The sequence below is a fragment of the Armigeres subalbatus genome, chromosome 3 (assembly GCF_024139115.2).
Source record: "Armigeres subalbatus isolate Guangzhou_Male chromosome 3, GZ_Asu_2, whole genome shotgun sequence".
NCBI classification, from domain to species: domain Eukaryota; kingdom Metazoa; phylum Arthropoda; class Insecta; order Diptera; family Culicidae; genus Armigeres; species Armigeres subalbatus.
Window position 1 is genome coordinate 299,050,507 of NC_085141.1, and position 19,046 is coordinate 299,069,552.

A 19,046-nucleotide genomic window follows, 5' to 3' on the forward strand; every position below is an offset into this window, starting at 1 on the left:
CCTATTGAAAAGCTTAAATCTAACGTAATAATGCTTGTACAGTGCTGAAATTAAAGTCAATTACTCAGCTCAAGTAAGCAAATGATCTACCAATGTTTCACCATTATCCGGGTTATGGTATTCTCAGTTCGTGCTCTTGAAAGAATGCATGAACAAGCACGTGGTTTCCAAGATGGCCGATTTGTGGCTTTGTTCTATAATCACCTTAAGAGCTGCTCGTCAACGTCCGAAGGTGAGATGTCGCTGGAAGTCGATGTTGTCGTCCACGCACCTTTGGAATCGAACCCAGTCGATTCGGTGATAGTTTCGCCGTGACAGCGTTGACCGCCTGAAGTCTCAAAATGGGCTACCACCGGGCGTGTTCCGAGCTGACCAGTTGATTCAAAAGTATAAGATTGCTAATGTCGCTCCTGTTCGCGTCTAGGTTACTTCGACATGGCAGCCAAAGTACCGGTACTACAAAAATCAAACCGATGTTGGTGATGAAACCGAACATGCACTACAACATCTTCTTTTTTTTCATTATATACATAAAACAAAGTTGGCATTTGTACGACCGCGCATCACTCAAGAATAGACAGCCCAATTTTTGCTAATTTATATCCCTTTCCTTCTTTTATTTACGATGAAAAAAATTGACAATCAAAATACAATCTCTCCGATGAAATGGTTTGTCGTGCATTTTGTATGATAATTTCAAATCATGTCATCTAAGTTGACATTATCATCAGATAACGGAAAGATCGATTTTTGTTAATTTTGGTTTGGCTTCTAAATTAATAAGAAAAGTGTTATGATGAAAAATGCCAAAAAAAGGAAACATTATTTTGAATAATAGGTTTGTTTTTTAGATAAATTGTGTACGTAAAAAAATATATCAGCAAATTGATCAGTTTTGGGCGAGACTAAGTTCGCCGGGTCAGCTAGTTATGTATAAATTATGGCCATTTGAAGCTTATTGAAGCTTAATTTGGCAAAATAATTTAAGGTGAAGGTGGGTTGAGTACCAAAACAAAGCTTTGAAAGTATTGGTACAATAAAAACTGTTATATGCTGTATTGGTCAAATTGGTGTCGTATTTATAAAAAAAAAACAAAGAATATTAGTAGGGTGGTTCAAAAAACGACCCAGCACCACCACGCTCATTCGATTTCGTCCCATGCTCCGAGTGTCCTCCAAAAACCGATTTGACCAAGAGAACCCGTATAGCTGAATGCAACATTCCAGAGACTTCACTGAACAAAAACCGCATCGCAGGAAAGATCCATTGATTTCGTAACGCAAAAATAGCATTTTATACCCCACTCACCCCCATGTCCATTGTTTGAAGCATCTGCCCCTAGTGCGATAGTGTAGACTAGACTCACAAAACAGATAGACATCATAGAACAAACAGCCCTCCCGTGTATCCAAGGCGATAGAAAGAAACAGAAAAGCATGCGCTGCTGCTCTGCCTTATGGAACGTACACACGGTCAAGCAGTTCGACCAACATTGACTCCACCTCCCGTTTATTCAAACATTCATCAATTTTTATCAACACCGACACGAACAATCAATTTATTCGACCAACAATATCACACACGAACGACCGAAGCACCAACTCGAGCACCAACCATCAAAAATATATGGGGGTTTGTGCAACTTCACTACAAATGCTCAAACATGTTCGGCGAACCTTGACTCCACCCCCGACAACTCAAACCAAAATCAAACCGTTTTAATTTTTTCCAACCGAGCCGCCAACTGTCAAATGGTTGTTCGAACAACTTCACACACGTTCCAACAAAGCAGCAACCGAAGCGTTTTCTTGGGGGTGGAGTTAATGTTCGTCGAACTGCTTGACTGGTGTGTACGTAGCATTATGCTCGTTCTTGAGTAAAGCTTGACTTCCACCGCTAGGTTCGCTAGCGTTTCAAAATCAGAGAAGGACCACATTTCACGGCAAAGATGCCTATATGTTATGTGCTAGACTAGACTAGAAGTATCTGCCCCTGATGCGATAGATATCATAGACAAATTCTGGGTACATATTTTGTTGAATTGCACGTTTCACTGATGCCTTCTGAGAAGCCTAATTATCATGCTAAAGACTCGCAACCTCGATTAAAATCGACTCCCAACTATTGGAACGACCATTCAATATGGATTGTCTATAGAGTTAAAGCTCTTGTATATTTCTTCCAGTCATATGGTCTCCCCCCTCTCTCTCGTCCAATGACGGAGTGCCAGAATCAGAATAATGTTAAATTCAAGCTCGCCATATCAACTGTCATACAAACCTGAAACGACCTGTGCACGGTAAGCCTCTATTCAAACCAGCCCAAACCATCGGACGACACCCAAATTATAAATCATAATCGACTGAGCGTGGCGGAGCAACATTATTTTTTGAACCACCCTAGTTATTAGTTTGCTGCTGCCGGTGCCGTTGTTGACATTCGCTCCGCGATCGGTTTTTAATCGTTTTTTTCGGGCAAAAATAGCAGTTTAAATTAGGTTTTCGGTTTGAACAAGTGACTGATTTCGAAAAGTGATATTTAATTAGCATTCCATCAACATTTCGGGCTGCTCATGTGCGGAGGAGTGAGTAAAAACTTGATTTTTTCGGTGCCCTTTGAGAAGAAGTGAAGTGCAGTGATAAACCCACCAAATCGCGAACGGCTGATAAATTGGCACGAAGCTGCTGATTAATGATATTATTCGAGCCGAAATACATAGGATTCTTTGGATAAACATGTTCATTATCACGGGAAGTGAATAAATATGCTGGGAACAGGTTAGTAATTTGAATATTAAACTTTTGGTCGATGCTGTTCGATGCATTCGAATGTTGGTGGGAAAGGAGTGCGGGAGGTGTGGGGTTGACCCGTAGAAGGTCCGGTGCCATATTGACTGCCATTGTGGTACTCTTTCAACTATGTCCTTAAATGACTCCAGCGCCACTAGTATTTTAGACTTATACTTCTACTAGCTGAGCTGAGCAGATTTTTGTTCTAGAGCAATCGTTAGTAACATAGCATGCCATGATTTGGTACCAGTTGACATGGTAGATCGCAAACTTAGAAAAAATTTGAAAATCTGGGACATCCGTTTTGAAATATTTTCAATATATTTTTTTATGGTATTTAAAGTTTGAAGCTCTATGTAGAAGATTCATTGTTGTGCAGTCTCTTCAGTAGTCTGTTTTTCACGATTCTCCCTTGTGCTCGACTTGCGGTTAGCGGCAGTAAAGAAGTCGGATAAAATGGATAACTGCGGTGGTCTAAAATTTTCATCAAAAGATTCGGCAGCACTACAGTTTTTTTAAATCCGTTTTTTATGTTGGCAAGATTTCAACAAAGGAAGATATTTGAAAGAAAGCGGTGGGAATTGCGCCAAACGGATAACTAACGAAGGCTGCACAAAAAAAGGATATTATTTAATAATGACAATACATCCTAATGCTCTTTGATTTTTTTTTCTCTTTCGAATATCTGATGATGTACCTGACATTTGCCATTGTGTGGGGAGAATCGGGTATAACGGCTAATTGCAATATTTTACATAACATGATATGTGGTGGGGTTTGACAGTGGGCCCTGTTAAACTTCTATAAAAAGCTGCATTTATCCGCAAGTAGGCTCCGCCAAAGCGCACAAGGTAAGGTGGGACGCTAAACAGCCCTGACACGACGGCCCTCCGACGAGACAGGAGGTTTGCGCAGGCCCAATAAGCCGCCTGGAAAACCAATAATTACGAACAATATAAGAGATAATGCGACTCGATATAATCGGCAAAGACCTAGGCGACGAATAAAGGATCACGATTGGAAGCTTGGAACATGGAACTGCAAGTCGCTAGGTTTTGCAGGTTGCGACAGGATAATTTACGATGAATTACATCACCGCAGCTTCGACGTCGTAGCGTTGCAGAAAATCTGCTGGACAGGACAGAAAGTGTGGAAAAGCGAGCATCGAGCGGCTACCTTCTACCAAAGCTGTGACACACCCACGAGCTGGGAACCGGCTTCATATTGCAGGGCAAGATGCGCCAACGCGTGATTGGGTGGCAGCCAATCAACGCAAGGATGTGCAATCTGAGGATTAAAGGCCGTTTCTTCAACTATAGCATCATCAACGTGCACTGCCCACACGAAGGGAGACCCGACGACGAGAAAGAAGCGTTCTATGCACAGCTGGAGCAGACATACGATGGATGCCCACTGCGGGACGCCAAAATCGTCATCGGTGACATGAACGCACAGGTAGGAAGGGAGGAAATGTACACACTTAATTATTTTCGCCGAGATCTCAGCATTTTTTGTTTATTTTCCCGAGGTGGGCACCGCCGAGATTCAACAAGCATTATTTTTGCCGAGAGCTCAGTAAAAGTGACGTTTCAGTTGCCGGGATACAGCAAATATTTTGCTGAGAATCAGTAGTAAACGAAGTTCAGTTTGGAAATTTACTGAGCCCAATTTTGCCGAGCTCGAAATAGTAAAAGTTAGTGTGTATAGACCGGTCATCGGACCGGATAGTCTGCACACTGTATTGAATGACAACGGCCAACGATGCATAAACTTAGCAGCATCCCGCGGAATGGTAGTCCGAAGCACCTTCTTCCCCTGCAAAAATATCCACAAGGCCACATGGAAATCACCTAATCAAGTAACGGAAAACCAAATCGATCACGTTCTATTCGACGGTAAATTCTTCTCCGACATCACGAACGTCCGCACTTACCGCACGAATATTGAATCCGACCACTACCTCGTTGCAGTATGTCTGCGCTCAAAACTCTCGACGGTGTACAACACGCGTCGGAGTCGTCCGCCGCGGCTAAACATTGGGCGGCTACAAGACGGTAGACTAGCTCAAGACTACGCGCAGCAGCTGGAAGTGGCACTCTCAACGAAAGAGCAGCTAGGCGCAGCATCTCTTGAACATGGCTGGAGAGATATTCGATCCGTCATTGGAAGCACCGCAACCGCTGCACTAGGCACGGTGGGCCCAAATCAGAGAAACGACTGGTATGACGGCGAATGTGGGCAGTTAGTTGAGGAGAAGAATGCAGCATGATGGGTGAGATTACTGCAACACCGCACGAGGGCGAACGAGACACGATACAAACGGGCACGTAACAGACAAAGCTCAATTTACCGGAGGAAAAAGCGCCAGCAGGAAGATCGAGACCATGATAAGACGAAGGAGCTGTACCGCGCTAATAACGCACGAAAGTTTTATGAGAAGTTAAACCGTTCACGTAAGGGCCACGTGCCACAGCTTGATATATGTAAGGACATAAACGGGAATCACATGGGAGAGCGCGCGCAAGACATATCTTTACCGGAAATCCAGGAGGAGATTGGTCGGCTGAAGAACAACAAAGCCCCTGGGGTTGACCATCTACTAGGAGAGCTATTTAAACACGGTAGTGAGGCACTGGCTAGAGCGCTGCACGGGATGATTACCAAGATTTAGGAAGAGGGAGTTCTGCCGCAGGAGTGGATGGAAGGTGACGTGTGTCCCATCTACAAAAAGGGCGATAAGCTGGATTGTAGCAACTACCGCGCAATCACATTGCTGAACGCCGCCTACAAGGTACTCCCCCAAATTTTATGCTGTCGACTAGCACCAATTGCAAGGGAGTTCGTGGGGCAGTACCAGGTGCTGGTTTTATGGGCGAAGGCTCCACCATGGACCAGGTGTTCGCCATTCGCCAAGTACTAAGAAATGCCGCGAATACAACGTGCCCACGAATCATCTATTCATCGACTTCAAAGCCGCATATGATAAAATCGATCGGCACCAGCTATGGCAGTTAATGCACGAACACGGATTTCCGGATAAACTGACACGGTTGATCAAGGTGACGATGAATCGGGTGATGTGCGTAGTTGGAGTTTAAGGGGCATTCTCGAGACCCTTTGAAATGCGCAGAGGATTACGGGTTATGGTGATGATCTTTCGAGTCTACTAATCAACATCGCTTTGAAAGGGGTAATACGAAAGGCAGGGATTAACACGAGTGGTACAATTTCCAATGAGTCCGTCCAGCTATTTGGCTTCGCCGACGACATTGATATTTTGGCACGTAACTTTGAGAAGATGGAGGAAGCCAACATCAAACTGAAGAGGGAATCCAAGCGGATCGGACAAGTCATCAACACGTCGAAGACGAAGTACATGATAGGCAGAGTTTCAAGAGAAGACAATGTGAGCCACCCACCGCGAGTTTGCATCGGTGGTGACAAAATCGAGGTGGTAGAAGAATGTATGTACTTGGGCTCACTGGTGACTGCCGAAAATGATACCGAAAATGATATGCAGAGAAATTCGGAGACGCATAGTGGCTGGAAATCGTGCGTAATTTGGGCTCCACAAGACGCTCCGATCAAATAGAGTTCGCAACCGTACAAAACTGACTTTCTACAAAACGCGCATTAGAACGGTAGTCCTCTACGGACACGAGACCTGGACGATGCTCGTGGAGGACCAACTTGGAGTTTTCGAAAGGAAAGTGCTGCGTACCATCTTTGGTGGTGTGCAGATGGCGGACGGTACGTGGAGGAGGCGAATGAACCACGAGTCGCATGTGCTGCTGGGAGAACCATCCATCGTTCACACTGCACACAGAGCACAGCCAACGTAAGTTTTTTTGAGCACAGACAGAAGGTTAATTATTTTGATTAGTTTTGTATGTTTCGCGCTAACAGCCCGAACGCGTTGCAGCGTTTGGTTGGCAGTTTGGCGCGTAATTAATCTTTTTGGACTTAAATTTGAATGTTTGTGCGCACGTCCCCAATAATTTGTATTTTGTTTCCGTACTAAGAGTCGCCTATAAAAGGCGACTCTGAATTGAATGTCTGGTACAGTGTTCATAGTAACCTCCGAGTAGGCACGCTGCCTCTCGGAGGCAATAAATCAACCGTCCAGTTCAAAGCAGAAGTATTTCTTTATTCGTCGCCCGGAGAATCACATCAAAAATCACATATTGTAGGGTCGTCCCACACTGGACGAAACACGTGTTTTTAGCGCGTTTAATTAATAGTACCTTTATTATGCGATTTAGCGTAACAATGTCTTCTAGACATTTTATCAGTAAGAGTCGTACTTCTTAATAAAATTTAGCCCAATGATTAAAAACCTATTTAATGAGATAAAAAAATATGTTTTCCATTTTTCAACATACAAGGTTTGTGTCTTCACAAAAGTTGTAGCAAAACTTTCCCTGAAAAACTTTGTCGAAGATGCCAAGTTCGTAATTTCATTATTTTTGATGTTACGTTTTATGCCGAAAGCCCCTTAAAAATTGGTTTTTATTAAATCTTTATTATTATCATTTCTACATTTTTTGCATGTTCTATGAAGTTCAAGATAATATTAAAAGACGCCATTTGGTGACTGTTGCGACTTGAAAACTTGAAAAACAAAAAAGTTATAACAGTTTTTATGGATTTTTGCCTTTCTCGTACAACTAAGTTGTACCGAAAGGCTATCATTTCACTCCGAAAACGAACTTTTTATAGAAGCCTCTGAGACCCATAGTATTATATACCAATCGACTCAGCTCGATGAGCTGAGCACATGTCTGTCTGTCCGTGTGTATGTATGTGTGTATGTGAGTGTATGTGTGTGCACAGAAGCTATAAAAAACATTAGACAACTTTTTGCATAGTAATCCTCAACCGATTTTCTCGCAACAAGTTTCATTCGACAGGGGACAAAGCCTTGTTGATCACTATTGAATTTTATAACGATCGGTCATTGCGTTTCAAAGTTATGAAGAAAATGTTACATCGGACCATATAAACCCCATATAAGGTTGGTGTCTTAACTAAATGCGAGAAAGGCACCACCAACGCTAGGTGGATTAATCTGGGTTTTTAATCTTATTTGATATAACTGCAACTTGACAAGGGGCAAATTGTGGTAGACAATCTCATATGCATTTCAAAGTACAAGTAATTGACTATGATTTAATACCTGAGCTGTCGAGTTGTAAGCGGATGTAAGGTATGTTTAATCAAAAACAATTTCCTACTGTTCAAAGCAGAAATCAATCCTCGGTATTTTGCCATTACTCTTGTGGAACTTCAGGTGGGCCTTAACATCATGCCAGGTTGTTTTGCACCATGCGTCTCCATATGCTATTACAATAAAATTATTTCAAACATACAATTATACACACAATTAACAGTTTACAATACATTCAACAAATTAAAATGATCGACGATCTCTCTGTGCCCCGAGAGAAACGTCCAATGTGTTGCCCATTGCGAGATGTGACGAGGTTTCCTTATAAGATTTTGGTCCATCAGTCAAATCCCGCAAATGTGTTTTCATTGCGTTTTGCATTTTGTCTACAACAGCCAAGCCGTTGTATACATAGCTCTATTTTGGTGTAGGATTCAGATCCTATTTGGGCACCCTCAATTAATTTGTGCCATGTGGCACCAGTAATATAAAGTCTGTGTCTGGGAATCTCTCTACTTATAATTTTAATTGCCTATCTTCAGGCCCAAACACAGAACATGCAGGAACGGAACATTACATAATTTCACTCAAACATTTGTCACAAACATGTTAGTGACAAATGTTTGAGTGGATTTGTGTATGTTCCATTCCTTAATGTTCTGTGTTTGGGCCTGAAGATAGGCAATTAATATTATAAATCGAGGAATTCCCAGACACAGACTTTATATTGCTGGTGCCACATGGCACAAAATTATTCTGGGTGCCCAAATAGGATCTGAATCCTACACCAAATAGAGCTATGTATTCAACAACTTGTCTGTTGTAGACAAAATGCAAAAACGCAATGAAAACACATTTGCGGGATTTGACTGATGGACCAAAATCTTATAAGGACACCTCGTCATATCTCGCAATGGGTAACACATTGGACGTTTCTCTCGGGGCACAGAGAGATCGTCGATCATTTTAACTTGTTGAATGTATTGTAAACTGTTTATAATGTATGTTGGTAAAATTTTTATTGTAATATGGCTCCCCGGCGAAAAGTTGTAACTCAGGTGTTGAGGACAAAATTCTTCACTTACCTAGTTGTAAGTTAAGTAATTTTAAGCTCTGTCACCTTGAATGGTGTTTTTTCCTGTTTTCTGGCATCTGTAAGTGATGCGTCAGGAATTATTTTTCGTTTACCGTCTTTTGTTTTCGTTACCGCTACCGTTAGCAATGCTCGGAGTTCCATCGTTGTATGGAGTATTTGTTTGAGATTGCGTAATTTAAGTTAGATTAGGAAGTAATCGTCCTCCTCAACACCTTTCCTCCAATCAAATTGACGAAATTTTTGTGGATGCTTCTAGACCATCCACAAAAATTTCGTTCCCGTTGGTTGAAGGTTGTGTTACGGTTCATTTTATCTTACATGTTAGTGACAAATGTTTGAGTGAAATTGTGTAATGTTCCATTCCTGAATGTTCTGTATTTGGGCCTGAAGATGGGCAATTAAAATTGTAAATAGAGGAATTCCCAGACACAGACTTTATATTACTGGTGCCACATGGCACAAATTAACTAAGGGTGCTCAAATAGGATCTGAATCCTACACCAAATAGAGCTATGTATACAACCGGCTGTTGTAGACAAAATACAAAACGCAATAAAAACACATTTGCGGGATTTGACTGATGGACCAAAATCCTTTAAGAAAACCTCGTCACATCTCGCAATGGGCAACACATTGGACGTTTCTCTCGGGGCACAGAGAGATCGTCAGTTATTTTAATTTGTTGATTGTAGTGTTAATTATTTATTTTGTATATATGTAAAATAATTTTTATTGTAATATGGCTCCCGACGGGGAATCCTCGTTACGGTTTATTTTATCTTGCATGTTAGTGACAAATGTTTGAGTGGATTTGTGTATGTTCCATATCTGAATGTTCTGTGTTTGGGCCTGAAGATAGGCAATTAAAATTATAAGTAGAGAGATTCCCAGACACAGACTTTATATTACTGGTGCCACATGGCACAAATTAATTGAGGGTGCCCAAATAGGATCTGAATCCTACACCAAATAGAGCTATGTATTCAACAACTTGCCTGTTGTAGACAAAATGCAAAACGCAATGAAAACACATTTGCGGGATTTGACTGATGGACCAAAATCTTATAAGGAAACCTCGTCATATCTCGCAATGGTCAACACATTGGACGTTTCTCTCGGGGCACAGAGAGATCGTCAGTTATTTTAATTTGTTAAATGTGTTAATTGTTTATTTTGTATGTTTGTAAAATTTTTATTGTAATATGGTTCACTGTGTTTGGGCCTGAAGATAGGCAATTAATATTATAAATCGAGGAATTCCCAGACACAGACTTTATATTGCTGGTGCCACATGGCACAAAATTATTCTGGGTGCCCAAATAGGATCTGAATCCTACACCAAATAGAGCTATGTATACAACGGGCTGTTGTAGACAAAATGCAAAACGCAATGAAAACACATTTGCGGGATTTGACTGATGGACCAAAATCTTTTAAGAAAACCTCGTCACATCTCGCAATGGGCAACACATTGGACGTTTCTCTCGGGGCACAGAGAGATCGTCAATCATTTTAATTTGTTGAATGTGTTTATTGTTTATTTTGTATATTTGTAAAATTTTTATTGTAATATGGCTCCCCGACGAAAACGTCGTAACTCAGGTGTTGAGGACAAGATTCTTCACTTACCTAGATGTAAGTTAAGTAATTTAAGTTCTGTCACCAAGTTTGGTGTTATCTTCCTGTTTTCTGGCATCAATGTAAGTGATGCGTCAGGAACTAATTTTGTATTATCGTTACCGTACCGTTTGCAATGCTCGAAGTTCCATCGTTGTATGGAGTATTTGTTTGAGATTGCGTAATTTAAGTTAGATTAGGAAGTAATCGTCCTCCTCAACACCTTTCCTCCAATCAAATTGACGAAATTTTTGTGGATGCTTCTAGACCATCCACAAAAATTTCGTTCCCGTTGGTTGAAGGTTGTGTTACGGTTCATTTTATCTTACATGTTAGTGACAAATGTTTGAGTGGATTTGTGTATGTTCCATTCCTTAATGTTCTGTGTTTGGGCCTGAAGATAGGCAATTAATATTATAAATCGAGGAATTCCCAGACACAGACTTTATATTGCTGGTGCCACATGGCACACAATTGTTCTGGGTGCCCAAATAGGATCTGAATCCTACACCAAATAGAGCTATGTATTCAACGCCTTGGCTGTTGTAGACAAAATGCAAAACGCAATGAAAACACATTTGCGGGATTTGACTGATGGACCAAAATCTTATAAGGAAACCTCGTCATATCTCGCAATGGGCAACACATTGGACGTTTCTCTCGGGGCACAGAGAAATCGTCAGTTATTTTAATTTGTTAAATGTGTTGTTAGGAGTTTATTTTTAATGTTTGTAAAATAATTTTATTTTTATTGTAATAATGCCTTCTATGCTTATGTATATGATGCACATGTTCAAAAGTTGTAGGCATTTTTTACATCTCACTTTTAGGGGCATCGATCATTAAGCTGCATATCTCATAAGAAGCGCATCAGTTTACTGATGGAATATCTTGAAGACACCATTAGGCTAAATCGTATAATAAAAGTATTATTGAATAAACGTGCTAAAAACCGATTTACGCCACTGCGCAGGGTGGGATTTTATGATTCCAGCCAAGTTCAGTAGTGGTTCGAAATCATAGTCAGACCCACTACAGAGGTAGATTTTTCTGAATCCACTCCAAAGCTAAAATTTTTTTGACCCAACAAGATCTAGCAGCACGTGAGTTCTAAGAAAAAATCTGTTTTTTATTTGCGTACGTTTTTTTTCGACAAAATTTCCAGTATTTTTCAAATAAAACAAGCAATCCTTATCGCTTTAATCGTTTTCAATAAATGATTATAAAATCTTTTAAGAAACAAACATAGGAAACATTCATTTATTACACTGCGTAAAAAATAGTGATTCTCAACTCCCATCTTATTTTACTTATTTTTGGTGAGATTCAAATTGTTCTTTAAATAAGATATTATTGCATATTTATTTTCCCTTTATCAAAGAGGGGCTCAATAAAGGGTTCCCAAAGGGCGCTGCTGGGAGCTCACGCTACGTCTCTGCTAATGGCAAATTTCTAGACAGAGTTTCAAGAGTAACTTAGTTTGGGATCTTGCTGAAAACAAGAATGGCTTTTGATGTGCACCGTTAGTCTCTATTTATGAGGTTGCGAAAGATTTCTCGGACCAATGCTACCACTACATGTAAATCTATGAACTCGTGCTTCTAATGTTTAAAAGCTTGTCTGTTGTTTCGAACCCTAAACAGATCACGTAGTGCAAGACTTATGTGGGTACAAAAGGGATTTATACGTTCGCAACTAAAAAAATGCCAACGAGAGATTCAGAAAACTTGCCACCGTGTCCTGATAGATGCCGTTTGAAAGCCGACAAAAATTACTTAGTCGAAGCTGTGAAGATATATACCGGATGTGACAGAGAAGTAGCGGCGGCTGCAGTCATCGAAGACGAAGGTGCCATAAAATTGAACACGAGTATATTCTTTTGAAAACTAAGTTTTGCTGTTGTAGGTGACACGTTTGTATAATAGTTTGCACAAACTTTCTTCTGGAAAGAGATTCTCGATTCGTCCCGTGGATTTCGCATAAGTATTTCTGCTTATGGAACCACTCCACCCATTCTTAGCCCTTCATACAGGAGATTGATGAAATACAAACAATAATACAAATACGATCAAATATGACCAGTGCTATAGGCAAGTGCCTTGCTATAATAGATGGTAGGTACAGTTTTTCAAAGTTTAACAGTCACATTTTACTTCGTATTTATCAGTGGTATGACCACTAGAGTGATTCAAATTTTGACTTTTTTGCTCCCTGATGCTTAAACGATTGCATTTGCCATTTTGATAATCCTCCTAAACTTTTAGCAAATTTGGATGTAATTTGATTGTGCACACGTCATTTGAAGTTTGCATGGAAATTACTGTGAAAATCGACCTTTATGTGAAAGATCGTTCCGTGAAGTTTCCCATGAAATATTTAATGGTAATCAACACGTTGACTAAATAGAATACTTCCCAAGCTGAAAGGCAGTTGTTGTTGCGAAGCGATTCGTCGTTTGGAAGTCAAGTTATGGAGAAAACAAAAATGCTCATTATTGATATTGATGTTATTCTTTTACGTGTTGAATTGAATTTCCCACGATTCAGTATTTCCTCAATAACTTTTCTTGCAAGCATCAAAACGTTTCGCAACAAAAACGATCTGTTACCTTGTGAAATTTTCTATGCTGTCAATGTTATCATGTATTTTTAGAGTTTAATGGGAAGCGTTGGGTACGGTTTTCTACAAAAGTTACTTTTTTCATAGTGATTTTCATACAAACTTCAAACTGTTCGTGCTCACTCAAATTACATCCAAATTAGCTAAAAATTTGGGAGGATCATTAAAATGGCAAATGTAATCGTTTAAGCATCGGGGAGCGAAAAAGTCAAAATTTGAATCACTCTAATGACCACTCATGCACTTTGTGCATTGATGTTTTAAGATCAAAGATGGTTGAATCATTGCGAGTTAGTTAAGAACATCTTGCTGCTTATGCAAAAAAAGTCAGTGTTGGCCTAAGCGTTACGCGCTGCACTAAACCTACCTCAAGCTCCACGGGGGATCGGTCACCCGGAAGCGGTAGAGTTACTACATTGAGTGATAACACGAATGTCGAAGGATGATAACTGTCAGGTAGATATGAGTCAGCAGAATATGATAGATAAAAAGGTATTCGCCAAAACACAAAGTTATTGTTGGTACTCGCAATTGGATAATTCCAGATAATTACATTCAAATATATAAGCTGTTGCATTAGAATATTAGATACGGAAACGTAGATCGATAAAATTGTAATGCTGTAAAAGTTGGTGACTGAGTCGGTAGATACACCAGAATTTGATTACCGTTAACAGACTATACCCGATTACATTAGTTATCGACCAGAAGTAGAGGAGATAATTAGGGTCACCGGAATTCTTTAAAGCGTACAAAATACACAACACTGAACTGCTGAAAGATCCGTGATTTCTTAATCCTACTTCGACGTGATAACAAACTTTAAAGAATTCCGTTCAAGACGCTGTTGATCGGTGATTTCGTCGTCGTGCCATCGGAGAGACAATTTGAAGATGTCAACGAGCTCGGATAAGCAGCATTGTATTGCCTGTAACAAGCCGGATCGGGAAGAGAACTTGGTAGCCTGTGATGCCTGTAAGGATCGGTACCATTTCTCATGCGCTTCGGTTGACGACGGTATCCGAGATAGGTGTTGGTCATGCAGCAAATGTGCCTCTGCCATAGTGGTTGACGATGTATCCAAGTCCGGCAAATCGCGTCAAAGTAGTCGCTCTACAAGGATTCAACTGCAGCTGATGCAGCTTGATGAGGAGCGTAAGGCAGAAGAAAAGTTGGTATTGGAGCGGCAGCAACTTGAACGTGAACGCCAGGAGAAAGCTTTGCTGGAGAAAGCAGCTATTAAGAAAAGGTTTCGAGAGGAGAAGTACGCTATACTTATGGCCGAAGCAAGCGAAGAGGACGCTGAGAGCATTAAGAGCCAGGGCACCCGAGTAAGCAGCAAAAATAAAGTTAATCAAAAAGTATTTCATCACACGGTTCCGCAGTTCCCTACAGTGGCTCCCCAACTGATATCGCAATCAGTCCCACAACAAATTACTCATTCTGTAGCATGTCCTCAGAATCAGCCATTGGGTCCATGGCTACTTAGCTCGAAACCACAGTTAGTTCCTCCGAATCAGCAATCGATTTAATGTCCAGCAAATCAACAAGCAGGGCAGACCTATTTGAGTCCGTTGCTACAAACGCGAAATCAGCAATCAGTGATGCAGCAAGCCCAACCACCTCTTCAGTACCAGCTAAATATTTCGCAATCGTTTCAACCCGATCAGTTGCAAGTACAGTGGATACAATTTCAGCATCATCTAGCCGCGAGACAGGTCGTACCAAAAGAACTCCCGATGTTCACGGGTAATCCTGAGGATTGGCAATTGTTCGTGAGCAGCTACCGGAACTCAACCGCGATGTGTGGCTACTCAGATGCGGAAAATCTCATGAGACTGCAAAGGTGCCTGAAGGGAAGTGCGCTGGAGGCTGTCAGGAGCAATCTACTGCTGCCTACGTCAGTTCCTCAAGTGATGTCAACGCTGGAAACACTTTTCGGGAGCCCGGATCGCTTGTTGCAGACTATGTTGAACAAAGTGCGCAATGTTCCGGCGCCTAAAGCAGAGCGGTTGGAAACTTTAGTGAATTTTGGCATCACCGTGCAGAATTTAGTTGAGCATCTGAAAGCAGCGAATCAGCAAGCTCACTTGATGAACCCTTCGTTGCTCAACGAATTGGTGGAGAAATTACCAGCGAATATCCGATTAGATTGGGCGCTACACAAGCAGAGAGCCGGATTTGCTGACCTTGGTACGTTTAGCGAGTACATGGTGGCGATAACATCGGCAGCCAGTGACGTGACGCAGTTCAGCGAGCGCGACTGCCAGCGAGATTACCGATACGAGAGACAACGACCAAAGGAGAAGGCGTACATGAACAACCACTCTTCTCCAGTAGTACGTAAGTCAGAGGTAACCGGAGGTAAGCAAGTAGATTATCCAGCTAGGCCGTGTTACACTTGTCAAAGCCTCAAGCATAGAATTAGGGACTGCGCTAGGTTTAAGTCGCTTTCACTTGGGGACCGCTGGAAAGCCGTCAGCACTCACCAGCTGTGTAAAATATGTTTGGTGCCACATGGAAAGTGGCCCTGCAAGTCCAATAAAGTGTGTAATGTAGGGGGTTGCTCGAAGGGACACAACACACTGTTGCATCCCGGTTTTCCAGAAGAGTTACGTGGCCGACCTGGGAATAGCTCACCAGCCGTCGTTTCTGTTCATCGCCAACTACAGAATACGATTCTTTTCCGCATCATCCCAGTGACTCTGTATGGTGAAGGGACGCAAGTTTCAACCTTTGCTTTCCTCGATGAAGGGTCATCCTTGACTCTGATGAATGCCGAGATCGCCAGACAGTTGAATATCGTCGGAGAAGTCCATCCATTGTGCTTAACGTGGACAGGGAACGTTAAGCGGAGGGAAAAAGAATCACAGCAAGTTAGCCTGCAAATCTCGGGTTATTCAAACAAAACAAAGTTCGTTCTGGGCGATGTACGCACTGTGGCTGGGCTGGCTCTACCAACACAATCGCTACGTTATCGAGACCTGGCGAGGAAGTATTCGCATCTAGAAGGTCTTCCTATTCAAGACTACGAGAGAGCTGTTCCAGGAATCCTGAACAACGTTCCAGGAATCCTGGACAACGTTCACTTGTCTATTCCACTACGAAGAAGGGAACGAGGAGTTCGAGAACCGATTGCAGCAAAGACAAGACTAGGATGGACCATATTCGGCTGTGTTGGAGATCCTGCAGAAGTAGATGTGTCGCCGTCGTTCCATATTTGCGAGTGTACTAATCTTGAAGGACTTCACGGGCTGGTGGAAAGTTTTTTTGCAGAGGAAAGTCTTGGAATATCAGTTCAACGTACGCTAGAAGGCGATGAAGATCGACGGGCAAGAGAAATTTTAGAAAACACCACGGTGCAACTAGACAACGGACGCTATGAGACTGGGTTGCTGTGGCGTAACGACGATGTGAAGTTTCCTTCAAGCTATGCTATGGCGAAGAGCAGACTATCTTGCCTTCATCGCCGACTAAAATCCAATCCGGAGTTGCTAACAACTTTGGAAACACAGATTGTGGATTACCAGGCGAAGGGTTACGCACACAAAGTGTCGAAGCATGAATTTGAGAAATTTAATCCCAGTCGAACTTGGTTTCTACCACTGGGAGTAGTCATTAATCCAAGGAAACCTGGGAAAGTCCGGATGATATGGGATGCAGCCGCTAAAGTAGGTGGAGTCTCGTTTAACGGGATGCTTTTGAAGGGTCCAGATCTGACACCGTTGCCGAAAGTGTTGTTTCAGTTTCGCCAACGACAGGTGGCGGTAGTAGGAGATGTGCGTGAAATGTATCATCAGTTTTTTATTCGCGAATCCGACCGCTCGGCCCAGTGTTTCCTGTGGAGCTCTGCTGCGGCGCAGTCCCCGGATGTTTTTGTTATGGATGCAGCGACTTTCGGTTCAACGTGCTCGCCATGTCAGGCTCAGTTTATTAAGAATATGAACGCTAAGAACTGGGCCACCGAATTCCCAGAAGCGGCAGTAGCATTAATAGAAAACCACTATGTGGATGACTACTTAGATAGCAGGGACACGGCAAAGGAAATGTCTAAACTAGCAGCAGACGTTCGAACGGTTCACGCAAAAGCCGGATTCGAAATAAGGAACTGGCAGTCTAATTCGGAGGAAGTTCTGGCTGATCTAGGAGAGCAACGCATAACCAAATGGAAGGAGTTTAACAACGACAAAGTTAACAATATCGAACGTGTACTTGGTATGACTTGGCTCACTGAAAGGGATGAGTTTACCTTTAGCCTTTCTCTACCAGATGATTTGCAATGCCTCGTACTGGGAGACGCTGTACCCACAAAGCGGAGGATTTTACGGTTCATCATGAGTCTGTACGATCCACTCGGGCTAATATCGTATATTCTTATCCACGGAAAAATTATTATCCAAGATTTATGGCGAAGTGGAGTCGGATGGGATGATTCAATCCCTAAAGAAGTCGACGAAATTTGGCGAAGATTTGTGAACGTTATTAGCGAGCTAAACCAAGTCCACGTACCACGCTGCTACTTTCCCGGATATGGTCAGGGTAGCTACGAATCATTAGAACTCCATGTCTTTGTGGATGCAAGCCTGTCCGCTATGGCTTGCGTGGCCTTTTTTCGAATAAACGACCGAGGATTATTACGCTGTTCGTTAGTGGCGTCGAAAGCTAAAGTTGCTCCCTTGAAGCCACTCTCAATTCCGCGACTGGAGTTACAGGCAGCAGTTTTAGGATGTCGACTAATGAAAGCTATCGTCAACAGTCACTCTATAGCTATCAAGAAACGGTATATCTGGACTGATTCAAACACTGTTTTGTCGTGGATACGGTCAGATGCCAGAAAGTATCGACCATATGTAGCGGTACGCGTAGGTGAAATCTTAGATGACACCAAAGTGCAAGAGTGGAGGTACGTACCGTCAGGACTTAATGTCGCCGATGATGCAACGAAATGGAAGGGCTTTCCTAACCTCCGGCCAACCTGTCGATGGTTCAAGGGTCCTGACTTTTTGAACAAAATGGAACACGATTGGCCCAAGCAGAAAGTGGATTTGGTTGAAGCTAAGGAAGAAATGCGCACGGTTCAGGTACACTACGAAGAAGTCAGAGAGCGTTTCATCGATTCCAGCCGTTTTTCGAAATGGGAACGTCTACTGCGATCTGCTGCGTATGTATACCTATTCATTAGGCGGTGTCGAAGAGCTTCTACATCAATAGCAAGGTTGAATCAGTCGGACTTCAGAAACGCTGAACGAGCAATATGGCGCTCGACTCAATGGGATGTTTATGCGGAAGAATGCAGCTCACTGGAGCGGATCCAAGCTGTGAACGAAAGCAGCGCGAGCATCGATAAGAAAAGCAGCCCCTTGAGGAAACTATCTCCTTTCATCGGTGAAGGCGGCGTACTTCGCATGGGAGGTCGCATTGGAGCTTCGCAATTTGCATCGTACGATGCGAAGTATCCTGTTATTTTGCCTAAGGGTCATAGGGTCACCGACCTTATTATTGACAAATATCACAGACGTTACGGGCATCAAAATGGCGAAACTGTGGTAAATGAAATAAGACAGAAATATCACATTTCGAACTTGCGGGCCGAAGTCCGCAAAGTGAACAAACGTTGTCAATGGTGCCGTACATACAAAGCTCAACCAATGGTTCCACGGATGGCCCCACTGCCTGAGGAACGGCTTACACCGTTTGTGAGACCATTTTATAAAATCGGAATCGTCTATTTTGGTCCGTATTTGATTAAAATCGGTA

At 42.2% G+C, this 19,046-nt stretch overlaps 2 protein-coding genes across 2 annotated transcripts in view; one reads left to right on the forward strand and one right to left on the reverse strand.

Moving 5' to 3' along the window:
- The window catches only part of LOC134224951 (alpha-catulin), a 506,545-nt gene that overhangs the window by 217,658 nt on the left and 269,841 nt on the right, over nt 1-19,046 (reverse strand). The gene's annotated exons all lie outside the window — the stretch shown is intronic.
- Nucleotides 14,894-19,046, forward strand: part of LOC134222585 (uncharacterized) — a 41,139-nt gene continuing 36,986 nt past the window's right edge. The window contains exon 1 of the mRNA XM_062701746.1: nt 14,894-18,985. Coding sequence (XP_062557730.1) covers nt 14,894-18,985 — 4,092 coding nt within the window. The remainder of the gene's footprint in view (nt 18,986-19,046) is intronic.